This window comes from Drosophila subobscura, chromosome E (assembly GCF_008121235.1).
Source record: "Drosophila subobscura isolate 14011-0131.10 chromosome E, UCBerk_Dsub_1.0, whole genome shotgun sequence".
Lineage (NCBI taxonomy): Eukaryota > Metazoa > Arthropoda > Insecta > Diptera > Drosophilidae > Drosophila > Drosophila subobscura.
This window is the reverse complement of record NC_048531.1, coordinates 2,329,598-2,344,429: the sequence shown is the minus strand read 5'-3', so window position 1 is coordinate 2,344,429 and position 14,832 is coordinate 2,329,598. Positions and strand designations below refer to the sequence as shown.

Here is a 14,832-nt window from a genome sequence, read left to right as displayed (position 1 = left end):
GCGCTCCTTTCCAGCCAGAGGTTTGTTGCGTTCATTACAAAGTGTAACGCCACCACAGGCACAGATTCTCTTAAAGTTATCCATTATTCACGCCGAGCGAGCAATTATCCCGCAGGCGATTCTGAAGTGAAATATGCACATACAATCAAAATATAGTATGGGTTAATCAGACTTTGGTCGTTTGCACCAAGTCCAAGATCGTCAGCACTGGATGTTATAACAACGGCCCTTCCGATAATCTCCGCCACCTCCAGCTCGGCATCCACGATCCGGATCTTTGCCCGTCCACTCTCATCAGCACGTAGATTGCCTAAGTCGCCAGCCTGCCGTTCTGAACGCGATGCTTCTGGGCTGCCGTGACGCGACTGACGCGGATTATAGTGGTCGCCAACAGAGGCACACCCTAGGGAAACATCGCCACTTTCGTGTATGTGGAAGCCGTGCAATCCCGGCTCCAGGCCATCCACTACGACATCCACCAAAACGCCAGGCTTCTTTGCACTGATGGCAGTAAACCGTACAACGCCTTGGACAGGCGTTCGGTCCACCACACTGCCGGTTGTGTTGATCAGAGCAACTGCCGACTGTCCGCCAAATCCCGACAGCACAGCCTTTCGTCCGGTGGCCTCAATCTTATCGTGCACCTCTGACGACGGACTCTCAGTCTGAACGATCACACGTCCCTCTTTCAAGTCGACATCCACTTCACCCAAACCATCCAGAGCCTTTCGCAGTGTGTTTGCATAGGCTTCGTCCCCCTTTTTCATCTGAACTGCAAATGTCGCGCATGTCTTCTCCGCAAATAGTTACCTTAACAGAACTCATTTCTAAACCAATGAACAAAGTGCCGACTAATAATGAATAATGATAAACAAAGTTCATTTATTTTTATACCCGGTACTCGAAGAGTAAATAGGGTATATTGTATTTGTGCAGAAAGTGAATGTACATATGTATGTAACTCACAGAAGGAAACGTCTCCGACCCCATAAAGTATATATATTCTTGATCAGCATCAATAGCCGAGTCGATTGAGCCATGTCTGTCTGTCCGTCTGTCCGTCTTGTTTGTCGGCTAGTTCTCAGAGACTATGAGAGCTAGAGCCACTATATTTTGCCACAGACTGCTGTATGCTCACACTGAAACCAGTGTTTTTCAAAAATGAGCCCCGCCCCCGCAAAAGTGCGAAAACCTCCCAAATTTTGAAGATAACAGAAAACTAAAAACGCCATTCCGTAGGGAATGACCATATCTATCAGATCACCAAATTGAGATTCGATTGGACCATTAATTTATCCAGAATGAAGAAATTAATTTGCGGTGGCTAAACCCACCCCGTCCCGCAGCTTATATTTGTTTTTTTCACATTCTCTCTTTCATACTCTGCTTCGCGCAGTTTGTGTCCTCTGCTTCTGACACGTCTCTGCTTCTGCCGACACTCTGCCGCGTCTCTGCCGCGTTTCTGCCCTGACTCTGCAGTGCGTTGCTCTAGGGGAGGGTGGCGTGAGTAGTGTTGTTGATTTGGATAACAGATGAAGAAAAAATGTAAAGTTTGACAAAACACCGCTAAGGTGCAGATGTAGTACTGAGTGCCGGGTATAAAAGTTTTGACGCGTAAGAAGCGTCTCACACGTCCCTTCTCGTTTTTTATTTCATTTTATTCGGCTACTCGTAGCCGACGGACCAGCAGCCGGAACAAATATTAGCGTGCCGTCCCGTTACCCGTTACAAGCCCCAAAAAACCTCTGCCTTAGGTCAACCGTAGTTAGGCGTCGCAACCCTTAGCAAGCCCAGAGGGGGCGCCTCGGAACCTTCTAACAGCTTCAGTGAGAAGACAAGTTTGCTTGTCGACGGTTCGATAAGTCCGCCATGCGAAACTTCATCGACATTGTACATACATAAGTAAATGTATGTTTGTCGGCCAAATTATTTGCAATTTTGAGTTTCCTTACGACGTACCCTGCTAAGTATTGTAGCGTGCAGGTGTGGGATAGATGTACATATGTACATATTTTACCCAAACTAGTACAAAGAGATTTCGTGTGCACCTCTGGCTATGCTTTAGCTAGGCTTGCCGCATTTTCGGGGTTCGTTCTACTCTCTCCTATGTTATGTACTGACACACACTCGCATAATGTTTTAGGTGCACATTTAAAAATAATCAAAAATCAAAAGGAGAACAAAGGTTAAACTGCACTGAGTATTTGGAAAGTGGATTAATTATTTGTTGTTGAGAAAGGGGTATGATAATATCAACTACTCTATTCGAATCACGGGAAACTCGGGTGTCGTCGAGAATCCCTCTTCTCTACCCTCCCAACCTATGCTATACCTATGCTATTTAACCGTATAGACCCTATAACATTCAGGCAGTTTGCATCCTATCACTTTGATCTTGCTTGTCTGAGGACGGACGTTAGAATATAGAACATATTAAATCTGTGTTTCAAAACAAAGGCTTTTATATATGTATACTTCCATGATTTCCTATTATTATAATTCAATGTTTTCCAAGTTTTCTTAACATACAGAGGAATTCATATTATGGCGATTTAGCCCACTTAAAATATATGCTTATTTAAGAATTTATATATAAATTCGAACAAAACAATTGGTAAATCGCCGGTTACGTTTCTGTTCTGTGCATATACGGGTTTAAAATTATAAACTCCCAGCGTTTCTGTTTTGGTGTTTTAATAACACTTTCTCCTTTCGTGATCGTTGAGCTCAAGGATGACGTAGGTGTCTGTTTGTGGGGAAAAATATAAGCTATTAACAATATATGCACACTAGCGTACGTACAAGTACGATTTGGGGATTTCAATTAATGGTTGTAAGGTCTCATACCCAATCGCTTCCACAAACACTTATGATTCCTGAGGCTTGAATATTAATATAGAACTGCAAGAGAATAGGCCTTAAAATTACATATCGAACTTAAATCCAGAAAAGGCGTAAATCAACGCAGAGCAACAGGTCCGTCAAAATAATGCCCAATGCTTTAGCTCTTGACACTGGGCTTAAACGTGGAACATCCGGCTTGAGGTCGATCTGCCGCTTACATCTACATACACTAAAGAGTGCGCTAAACTTGTCTTTTAAGACATAATCAAACAGCTAGAATTCATTTTTTTAAAAACAGCTAGCGATAGATTTAAGGTAACAAACGATTTAAAAAAAAAATTGTTAGTGGCTGCCGAAGGCATTAATTATAATTTAGAAATATAATTTTTTTTTTTCAAAATAACAATTTATTTTTTAATTAAGTCTCATGTAGCAAATTATTAAAAACTAAATTATAAAACGTACAAAACTCGTGTCTTTTCACATTGCCTTCAAATGGTTAATCAGCACTCTCCATTGTCGTTTTACTCATTTGCCGACGAGACCTCCTTCTATAATTTCTTCATGCATAGGACAAGGCGCTGCTGCTGCGCTGCCGGTACACCGACAGCATAAAAAAGCAGCAGAGCTTCGTGTGGTTTCGGCAATGCCACTTCGGCACTTGTTGTCTCGCTTTCATGCCAAAAACATAACGAAAATGGCATCAGTTGAAAACATCAGCCGTCATCAATGTGAGACCTCGCTACGCAACTATTAAAATACACACTGAAAGAAAAAATGTTTAATGAGAAATGGGAAAACAACTTTTTCTTTGCCTAAAATATGAATGTTGCGTGCAGCTGTAATTTATATGTCATTGAAACACATTACAATGCAAAGCATATTGGTTACAACTTATTAGGTTGATTGTGTCCAAAATGTTTTAGAATTGCAGGCAAAATATTTTCTATTATTTTTAGCGGAAGATAACGACATCCTAGCTATAAAAAGCCTCTTTTAAAATTGCAATAGCTTTAGCTAAGCAAAGCCGCCCCTTTACCGATGGTATATTTTTCAAAAACCTTTTGTGGGATGTCCTTAGCTCTTTTGGAAATAAAAACAATGAACTTTTAAAACTTTGCCGGAACCTTTCGTTATCTAGCTAACAAAAGACTAGCGAATTGCAATTTTATTCTGTTGCACTGGATGAGAGTACAGATATAAATAATATTTGCAGCTAATAATATGCATCAAAACAGTTGACAGCAATTTAAACTGTTTTGAAGAGGTTTTTGATGTGGTACCTCTTCGTGGCCATGTTACGGGGCAGGTTTTGTTTGAAACACTCCAGTCAAAAATTTTTTCCGTAGTTGGTCAAAGTAAACTGAGCTCAATATGTACGGATGGAGCGAAGGTAATGCCGGGGAAACACAAAGACCTTGTAGGTATTTTTGCTATAAACGTTATTCATCAGGAAGCACTATTTGCAAAAGAGCTGAAAATGGTTGCCGTTATGAATGCAGCTATTAGGATTATTAATAAAATAAGCGGTGGTCATAATGCTCTAACGCACCGAAAGTTTAATGAATTTGTTCAAGAACTAAATGCACAGAATGGAGATTTAATTATGTACACGGAAGTGCGTTGGCTTAGTAGGGGCAAATTTTTGGAACGCCTATTTTATTTGCGGAACAAGGTTCTCAGCTTCTTAAAAAGTATGGAAAAACACAGAGGATATTTTTTTGGCTCTAGAAAACCCCGATTTTTTAGTGAGTACCGGGTATAAAACTTGTGACGCGTAAGAAGCGTCTCAGACGTCCCTTCTCGTTTAAATAGAGAAAACATGCTTTGAGCACCCAGCTGACCCTACTAGGAAAGTTTATGTGTTTGCAGACGTACCCCATCTTGTGAAGTTGATGGGGAATCACTTCCTTCATTCAGGGCTTGTCTTTGATGGGAAAGTTTTAACAAAGCAACCGTGAGGCAAGCTATGAACCACGCTTCCACTTCGGACCATTCTATTATGCGGAAGGTAACTGATGATCACCTTAACGTACGCGCTGCAGGCATACAGAGAGTTAAGCTGGCAACTCAGCCAGTGCAATAAAGCTCTGCCATTCATTGGGCTTGGATTTATATAATGTATTATATAATGCACCTTATTAGTAATTTAACTATGGTCCATGCAAAAGTATGTGTGTATGTAATTTGTAAATTTGGTTTTGTGTGCGTTCTGTTAAAGAACAAATTCTATATTTGCAGTTTAAAAGTGGCTGTTATTGGCTACAAAACAAACACCGGCTGTTGTGGAGTTCTGCACGACAGGATCAACAAGCGCAGCGTCTCCACAAGAGGCCAGCAGTCCGACGCCGCCAGAATGTCTCCTGATTATGGGAAACATTTTAGCAATTTTATGTTATTTGAAAATCCACAGCAGAGCAGAGCAAAGAGAACGGCGACGAAAGCCAGCAGCAGAGAAGCAGAGCCCGAGATCAACGCCGAGAGCCAGCAGCAGAGAAGCAGAGCCCGAGATCAACGCCGAGAGCCAGCAGCAGAGCAGCGGAACGGACAGAGATCGACGACATCATGAAGAAACTATAAAGGAGGTCTCGTCGGCAAAAACTAGGGAAACTTGCGAGTGAAAAGTGCGAGTGAACTTGCTCTCGCTGTAAGTTTGAGGGCAACATTTTGTCGACAAGCACACGAGCACTGAAAATTGGGGAATGTAGCGAGTAACTCTGCCACCGACGAGATCTCCTTTATAGTTTCTTCATGAGCTAAGGGCTCGCGATCGCCACGCGGAGCCCGCCTCGAGGAGTTAGATTTTTGCCACCAAGCGGAGAAGTTGATCGATGCGAAAAGTCCACAAGTCAGTGGGCAGTGAGTGGAACACGTGGAACGAGGACACACCCCCACCGGGAGTACAAGGATCGCCCGAGGACAAGGCGCCAGAGGAGAAACCACCAGGAAAAGCTCGAGAGGATCGGGTGAGCGAGGCTGCGTGCTTTATCCCCTTTTTTAGACTTAGTTTGGTGCGAGTAGGCAGGGAGATAGGAAATTTAAGCACAGGGCAAGGAACCAGCAATAAGAAATGAAATAAATGCAAATAAAACTTAAAAATGTGCTCGTGGAACAATAAATTAATGTAAATTGAACCCCCCTTTCCACCCCCCAAAGTGCAAGTGTAAGACGGTAAGTGTGGTCGCCCACCGTTGGAGGCTCCGCTGGGCTGGTCGCAGGTCATTACCGCGCCAGACCGCGGGCTCTCAAAAGGCGCGTGCCTGTCTCCGGGACGGGTGCTTCCTAGGTACTACCAGGGGCACTCGAGCCGGAGCAGACAGGGGCGGCTACACTGCCAGAAGGCGCCTCCGCTAACCACCGATCAGGTTCCCTTTCCGCCCATACTCCCACCCCTCCACGCACGGCGTCCCCATTCCGCAATCTCGGGTCCCGGCACTGTACAAATTTCTTTGTAAGGTGGCCCTGGAGAGGCTGAGCTTACCTCAGCCTATGAAAAAGACTACCTTACAGATGGCGCCCGAGCAGGGACTCCGGGATTGTTAGCATTTTTATCGCTAGATTTTTCGGACGGGGGCGCTGAAATAGTGTAAAGAGCTAGAGTGAGGAGAGGTTAGGGTATTTCAGGGGGAAATTCAGTAGGGGGAATTCTGCTTGGGAACGCGCATAACGGCAGTAAGCCATTATCCGACAGGGCGTCAGCATAGCGTGGCCGCGCGGTGCGCATATGTATGTTTGTACATACATACGACTGTACTTATATACGCGCGCTCATAGCGTAAGACGGCAGGGAAAAAAAAAACGCCGTTAGGTTTTCTGCTGTTGTTTACTACACAGCGACACGCGCTGGCTCAGGCATACATACATATGTAGGTACCGTTTACAATCACCGCGCATTTGCACACAGAGGGGGGGTGCGTTTCATTTGTATTTGAAATTTTGGTTTTCCTTAACATAGGCCGGTCTGCATGCACACGAGTGCATTTCCCAAACATTTTCACGTGGGCACAGTTTCACGGCTACTGGGGCCCCCAAAAACACACAAGCACAGTTTGAAAGTAATTGGCCAGGGGTTTATGTGTCGCGCGTTTCGGCACTTTTGCCAATTGCCCAGTTTTATGGACACTGGGGCACCCAAAACACACATGCACAGTTTTACAGTAATTGGCCAGGGGTTTATTTTGCACGCGTTTCGGCACTTTTGCAAATTGCCCAGTTTTACGGACACTGGGGCAGCCAAAAACACACGTGAACAGTTGGAAAATGCCCAGTTTTCAAGGAACTTATACGTGCCAGTGAGAGGCATGCGGGAGTGAGCATACACGAGGTTCTTAGGGCCCACAGGGCATACAGAGTACACATTTCGGAGCTACGAGGAGCAGAGAGATCGAAAAGAAAAGAGGTTATATTTTTTTTGGGTGATCGCATCTACGAAGGTTGGAAGAGAGAGAGAGAGGCGGGCCACGCAGCGCTCGTGAACTCTCGGTCACGATCGTTCAGCCGCAAATGAATCCCCCATAAATTAAGCTGGCAGAGCATAAAAGAGGACAGTCGACCCAGAGTCATTGAGCAGTGCACATCGTTCCTAATCATAAACATTCTGACCAAGTGAAAACAAAAGGATTTACCAGGGATACTACGGGTATACAACAAGGACATCGCACAGGATACTAGAACCAAGGACATCGCACAGGATACCACTACGATACAACACGGATACTAGGAGCAAGGACAGCGCACAGGACACCCAGTATACACCAAGGATACATTGAACAGGCATTGCAAAGGACACAACGGGAATACAAGGAAATCAATGCACAGGACCCAGGACACGGGAGCAGACTCCATATTGCAGCATGGTAGGAGTAGGATGGATCTCGTACCGGCGCAAGGCGGAGCTGGAGGCATTCGCCAAGGAATTCGGACTCGAACGAGAAGGCACAGTGGAGGAACTCCGAGGCCGCATGTCTGCCTTTGTGAGTCGTGGGGGACACTCGGCTACCATCCAGGCTCGCCTAGAGGAACTTGAAGACACCTTTGGACGAGCACGGACTCCCGACACCAAGCCAGAAACACAGCAGCGATCTCGGAGCCTTTCGCCTACTACGAGTGGGCATGGAGCCCAAACGAAGGAAGTCCCCCAAGAAGAACCAACCAGACCGGGTATGCATTACCTTAGCATACCGGTGCCTGGACAGCAGCAGCGCGTGTCACGAACCAACGAGAGGGTGATTCTACCAAATCAACGCGACGTCTCCGGAGCTAGGGGAGTGGAGCGCATGCAACGCTGGGGAGTCACTTTTGACGGCGCCAGCGATCCCTTGCGATTCATCGAGCGTTTGGAGGAACGAGCCGTATCACACCGAGTGGACACCAGAAGTTTGGCCCAAGGAGTACCGGAACTTTTAAAAGGTACTGCCGAGGACTGGTTCCGCACGAGTCATCTACAGGGAGAGCCATGGAACGTGTTTCGCCGGGAATTTTTGGATTTCTTCCTACCCCCGCGGTACTTTCAGAGACTGGAGGACGAGATCAGGATGCGATACCAGAGGGAAAACGAGGGATACAAGCAGTATCTAGTGGACATTCGCCTAATGATGAACCGCGCTTGGTTACTCGGAAGCTCAGGAACTGGAGCGGGTGTACGAAAATCTGCTGCCCGAATACCAGTTGTACGTGAGACGCATGGACTTCCGCACATTCAAGCAGCTAACACAACTGGTGATCAACTTTGAGGTCACCCGGGAACGCGAGCATCAACGTCAAGCCAGAACCAGGACAGGATCAGCAGCGATGCCAAAGCGGGGAACCGGAGCAACAAGCCCCAAACCCGGATCACCGTGGACGACTTCGAACGCAGCAGTGGTGCCTAAAGAGGGAAAGGATCCAGGAACGATAGGCAATACCAGCAGCGAGCAACCAGTGGACACGCGTAATGCGTGCAGGAACTGCGGGGTGCTAGGACACTTTGCCAGAGAATGCCGTGGAACTTGGACACTATTCTGCTGGAACTGTGGTCGCCGAGGAGTAAGGACCATCGACTGCTGCCAGGCCAAGGAGACGGGAAACGCCCAGCGCCCCTCATCAAACCCAGGACAGATGAGAGGGCAGACGAGCGAGTCCTGGGACTAGCGGGTGTCATCCGTCCGCGAGATGGCAGGCTTGCCGCCGAGGCAAGCATCGAGGCTGAGGTGATGATAGCGACGCTGGACACGGGGGCCACGCGGAGTTTCCTCAGCGAGCAGAAAGCACGACTCATCGAGACCCCGGCTAACAGACGAACAGTGAAGACAACCATACCTTTGGCAAATGGGACAAGGATGGAACTAACGCGGGCAATTCCAGCAGAGGTACGACTAGGACAATCACAGGCTAGCATCCTGATGCTGGTCCTGCCAACGGCTTTCGACGACGTGCTGCTCGGATTGGATTTCTTTGCCGCCATAGATGCCAAGCTGCAGGTAGGAGGGTTGCTCATCCCCTTGAGCAGATCCAACCACGGAACCACGGAGTGTCATCGACCAGCAAAGACAAGACGGGACGACGCCTGCATCCGCGAGGCGGTCGCCATATCACCAGGAAGGACAAGCAACGAGGACGCCTGCATCCGCGAGGCGGTCGCCATATCACCAGGAAGGACAAGCAACGACGACGCCTGCATCCGCGAGGCGGTCGTCAGATCACCAGGAAGGACGAGACAGGACGACGCCTGCATCCGCGAGGCGGTCGCCACATCGGCATGGACGACAACGAGGGTTCGAGATGACCCCGGCACCTGCAACCGCGAGGTGACCGGCGGGTCAGCATCAACGACGAAGGAAAGCTACGACGATGCCTGCATCCGCGAGGCGGTCGTCATCCTAGCAGTGAGGACGAGGACCACACAGGACGACGCCTGCATCCGCGAGGCGGTCGCCACAGCAGTATGGACGACAATGAGTGTTCGAGATGACCCCGGCACCTGCAACCGCGAGGTGACCGGCGGGTCAGCATCAACGACGAAGGAAAGCAGCGACGACGCCTGCATCCGCGAGGCGGTCGTCACCTTAGCAGTGAGAACGAGGACTACACAGGACGACGCCTGCATCCGCGAGGCGGTCGTCTCGTCAGCAGAGACAACAATTGTACGAGAAGACCCCGGCACCGAACGAGACAGAACTTGGAGAGGCGCTCTTGGCCCCGCACGACTGAAGGCCACCCAACGGAACCCGTTTCGCAGCAGGCCAGAAGACTTACAGTACCACTTGGGGTACTGGCCAGCATAACAGACGCAAAGTTAGCAGGAGGAGACGCACAGCCCGACGACGCAGCGACGATGGGGTCAGAGGCCCACCCAGCTGTCACAAGCAAGCTCGGACCTAGCTCAACAGAACCGATAGCATCATGGGTACAGGAAATCCTGGAGGAAGAATTGGCGAAATTCGACGGCCAGACCGGCGTGTCCAACATCGCCGAGCACGTGATACTGATGCGCGACGATCGCCCGATCAAACAGCGATACTATCCACGGAATCCAGCCATGCAATGGATAATTCACGCGCAAGTAGACGAGTTATTACGGGATGGATGCATCGAGCCTTCCAAAAGCCCACACAGTGCCCCTATTGTGTTGGTGGGCAAGAAGACTGAAGAAACCCGCATGTGTGTGGACTTTCGTCAACTCAATGCACGATCGGTACCGGACGCATACCCCCTGCCAAGGATAAATTCAATCTTGGAGAGATTGCGGAACGCCAAGTATATTAGCACATTGGACTTGAAAAGCAGGTATTGGCAGATACCCATGGCCAAGGCAAGCAGTGAATGCACCGTGTTCACAGTACCAGGACGAGGTCTTTTCCAATGGCGTGTTATGCCGTTTGGACTCCACTCGGCACCCGCAACATTCCAGAGGGCACTCGTCATCGGGGCAGATATGGAACCCCACGCGTTCGCATATCTCGATGACATCATCATCATTGGAACAACATTGGAGGAACACGTCAGGAATCTCAGAGAAGTGTTGAGGCGCTTACGACAAGCGAACCTCAGGCTTAACCGGAAGAAGTGCCTCTTCTTCCAGCGCAGGTTGGTGTACCTGGGGCACGTCGTTAGCAAGGAAGGAATTCACACCGATCCCGAGAAGATCGCCGCGGTACAGAAGCTCGCTGCTCCAACCAGTGCACGAGAACTACGCCGATGCCTGGGCCTCGCCTCCTGGTACAGGCGATTTGTCCCAAACTTTGCAGCCGTGGTACAACCGATGTCACAACTACTTCGGAAAGGCAAGAAATGGACGTGGGAAACACCAAAACAGCAAGCGTTCGCACAACTCAAGGAACTACTGACCGAGGCACCAGTTCTCGCGTGCCCGGATTTTACCAGTAAGTTCTCTTTACAGACTGACGCCAGCGACTACGGACTAGGAGGAGTACTAACCCAGCCGAGTGCCGACGGCGAGAGGGTCATTGCATATGTGAGCCGAAGACTATCGAGGGCCGAGGAGAATTACTCCGCCACCGAGAAGGAATGCTTACTTGCGTTTACTGCGTTGCTACTTGGAAGGATACAGGTTCGACGTCGTGATGGACCACTTGGCCCTCAAGTGGCTCAACACGACCGAAAATCCCACGGGACGAATTGCACGATGGGCCCTGGAACTCCAATAGTTCCAGTTCGACATACATTACCGGAAAGGGCGACAGAACGTTGTCGCAGACGCCTTGTCACGGCAGCCACTCGAGGCCCTACAGACAATCATCGAGGAGCAGAACACATGCGCATGGATACGACGACGCACACAAGAGACACTGGAGCGACCAGAGAAGTACCCTGATTATACCCTGGAGAACGGACAATTGTACAGGAACGTAGGACAACGGCCCCTGGAGGAGGATTTCATACCATGGAAGCTGTGCATAGGCAAGGAACAACGGCAGCGTGTGCTACAAGAATGACACGACCAACCAAGCGCGGGACACCTGGGAATACGCAAGACAACGACAAGGGTATGTCAAAGATATTATTGGCCCGGAATCTTCAGAGACGTCGCTCGCTACGTAAGGAAATGTGCTGTGTGTCAAAAGTTCAAGACGCAACAAGCCAAGCCAGCAGGGAAGATGCTAACACGACAGGCAAGCGAGCCTTTCGCGACTGCCGAGATCCAAACAAGGGAACACAGTGTTACTAGTCTTCTTAGATATGTTTTCCAAATGGGTGGAGCTGATACCTCTGCGCCGTGCCACTGCAACATACTTGGAGAAAGCTTTTCGCGACAGGATCCTCAGCCGATTTGGGATACCCCGGAAGTTCATCTGCGACAACGGGACTCAATTTACCAGTCGTTCCTTTAAAGCGTTTTGTAAGCGGGCAGGTATGACACTGGAGTATACTGCGCCGTACAATCCACAGCAAAACCCGACGGAGAGGGCTAACCGGACAATCAAGACCATGATCGCACAGTACATCGAGGGACCGCATAGTACATGGGACACCCCACTACCGGAGATTTCATTGGCAATCAATAGCAGCGTGTCCGACACAACAGGATTTAGTCCGGCGTTCCTGGTCCAAGGACGAGAGCTGAGACTACCAGGAGCATTGTACGAGGAAGTCACGCCAGGATCCGGAATAGTCGCTACCGATCCCGAAACCAGGGCGAAACAGCTGTACGAGGTTTTCCAGGCGGCAAGGGACAACACTCAGCGAGCATTAGCGGAACAGGGCCGCCACTACAACCTAAGACGACGCGATTGGAGACCAACCATTGGCAGCTTGGTGCTAGTGAAGCAACACGTGCTATCGAAAGCCAACGACGGATTCGCCGCCAAGTTAGCCCCACGGTACGAGGGCCCGTACAAGGTAACCAAACTCGTTTCACCCAACATAGCCAGAGTTCGCCACACGGAGACTGGACAACGGCGCACCGCCGGGGTAGCCGACCTAAAGGCAACACGACGACGAGGAACAGCAGGACAGCGAAGACGGCGAGCACCCGCTCGACCGTAAGTAAATTTGGGGCCGCTCACCAATCGGATTAGTATAAGACATTGTATAACATCGGTAGTAATATTTCGTTAGGGTATTTTCAAGTTTCAAATATCGCACCAGACTATTGTCCTGTAGAGCATAGTCTGCCCATAGGCCCAGGGATATAACCTCGTTTATATCCCACAGCATTTAGTACGACCATGGACGACGAGGAATGTCGCAGTTCGACGATATCAGCACGGAGCTGTTCCGAGCACAGAGAGCGCCATGCAGCGCTACCTTTACCCGGAACCGGATTCGTGGCTGCAGCCAGAGGACGAAGAGGGGGTGGAGAGAGTGGCCCGGGTGGCCACCATCAGTGACGAGGTGGGGGTCTCAACCTCGCGAACCGCAGCAACACCGACTGTCTCATCTGCTTCGCTCGGGCTGTCCCCAGCCCAAGACACAGAGGAGCTGGACTTGTCATTCGGCAGCAGCGACCTCCAGACTCTCCTAGGACCGGAAGTTAACGTCAAGGCCCTGACAGGGCACCTGCCGAATGGCGGGCGAATACCCCACGCCGACTCATCCCCCGGAGCCTCGTGGAAATGGTCCGTACAAGCCAACAACAGGGGACCTGGAGGCGACGATTCACACTGGAGTGGGCGGAAAGCACCTTCAAGATCACGATCACCCCGTCCGGCGGCGTCACCATTAAATATTACCCGTGAAGAAAGGGGGTGTGACGGCGCACAATTTTGTAGTATGTAAGTAGTTTCGACGACGAGGGAAACGAGGCCGAACCCGCCCGAGGAATGTCGCAATTCGACGATATCAGCACGGAGCTGTTCCGAGCACAGAAAGCGCCATACACCGCTACCTTTACCCGGAACCGGATTCTTGGCTGCAGCCAGAGGACGAAGAGGTGGTGGAGAGAGTGGCCCGGGTGGCCATCATCAGTGACGAGGTGGGGGTCTCAACCTCGCGAACCGCAGCAACACCGACTGTCTCATCTGCTTCGCTCGGGCTGTCGCCAGCCCAAGACACAGAGGAGCTGGACTTGTCATTCGGCAGCAGCGACCTCCAGACTCTCCTAGGACCGGAAGTTAACGTCAAGGCCCTGACAGGGCACCTGCCGAATGGCGGGCGAATACCCCACGCCGACTCATCCCCCGGAGCCTCGTGGAAATGGTCCGTACAAGCCAACAACAGGGGACCTGGAGGCGACGATTCACACTGGAGTGGCCGGAAAGCACCTTCAAGATCACGATCACCCCGTCCGGCGGCGTCACCATTAAATATTACCCGTGAAGAAAGGGGGGGGGGGGGTGTGACGACGCACAATTTTGTAGTATGTAAGTAGTTTCGATGACGAGGGAAACGAGGCCGAACCCGCCCGAGGAATGTCGCAATTCGACGATATCAGCACGAAAATGTTCCTAGCACAGAGAGCGCCATGCACCGCTACCTTTACCCGGAACCGGATTCGTGGCTGCAGCCAGAGGACGAAGAGGGGGTGGAGAGAGTGGCCCGGGTGGCCATCATCAGTGACGAGGTGGGGGTCTCAACCTCGCGAACCGCAGCAACACCGACTGTCTCATCTGCTTCGCTCGGGCTGTCGCCAGTCCAAGACACAAAGGAGCTGGACTTGTCACTCGGCAGCAGCGACCTCCAGACTCTCCTAGGACCGGAAGTTAACGTCAAGGCCCTGACAGCGGAGCTGTTGCAGGAGGAGGAAAAATGGGGTGAGGCACCTGCCGAATGGCGGGCGAATACCCCACGCCGACTCATCCCCCGGAGCCTCGTGGAAATGGTCCGTACAAGCCAACAACAGGGGACCTGGAGGCGACGATTCACACTGGAGTGGCCGGAAAGCACCTTCAAGATCACGATCACCCCGTCCGGCGGCGTCACCATTAAATATTACCCGTGAAGAAAGGGGTGTGACGACGCACAATTTTGTAGTATGTAAGTAGTTTCGATGACGAGGGAAACGAGGCCGAACCCGCCCGAGGAATGTCGCAATTCGACGATATCAGCACG

At 50.1% G+C, this 14,832-nt stretch overlaps 1 protein-coding gene across 1 annotated transcript; it reads right to left on the bottom strand.

The window, feature by feature from the left end:
• Positions 1-87: 87 nt before the first annotated feature.
• On the bottom strand, positions 88-825 carry LOC117890132 (copper chaperone for superoxide dismutase-like). Its single transcript, XM_034794819.1, has 3 exons — positions 811-825; positions 168-767; positions 88-126 (listed from the first exon to the last, which is right to left on the bottom strand). Exons 1-3 carry the CDS (start codon positions 823-825, stop codon positions 88-90), a joined length of 654 nt encoding a protein of 217 aa, XP_034650710.1.
• Between the last annotated feature and the right edge of the window lie 14,007 nt (positions 826-14,832).

Coding starts and splice junctions, on each gene's coding strand:
- LOC117890132 (XM_034794819.1), bottom strand. Junction 127..167: donor GTGCAAACGACCAAAGTCTG/ATTAACCCATAC, acceptor TGCATATTTCAC/TTCAGAATCGCCTGCGGGAT.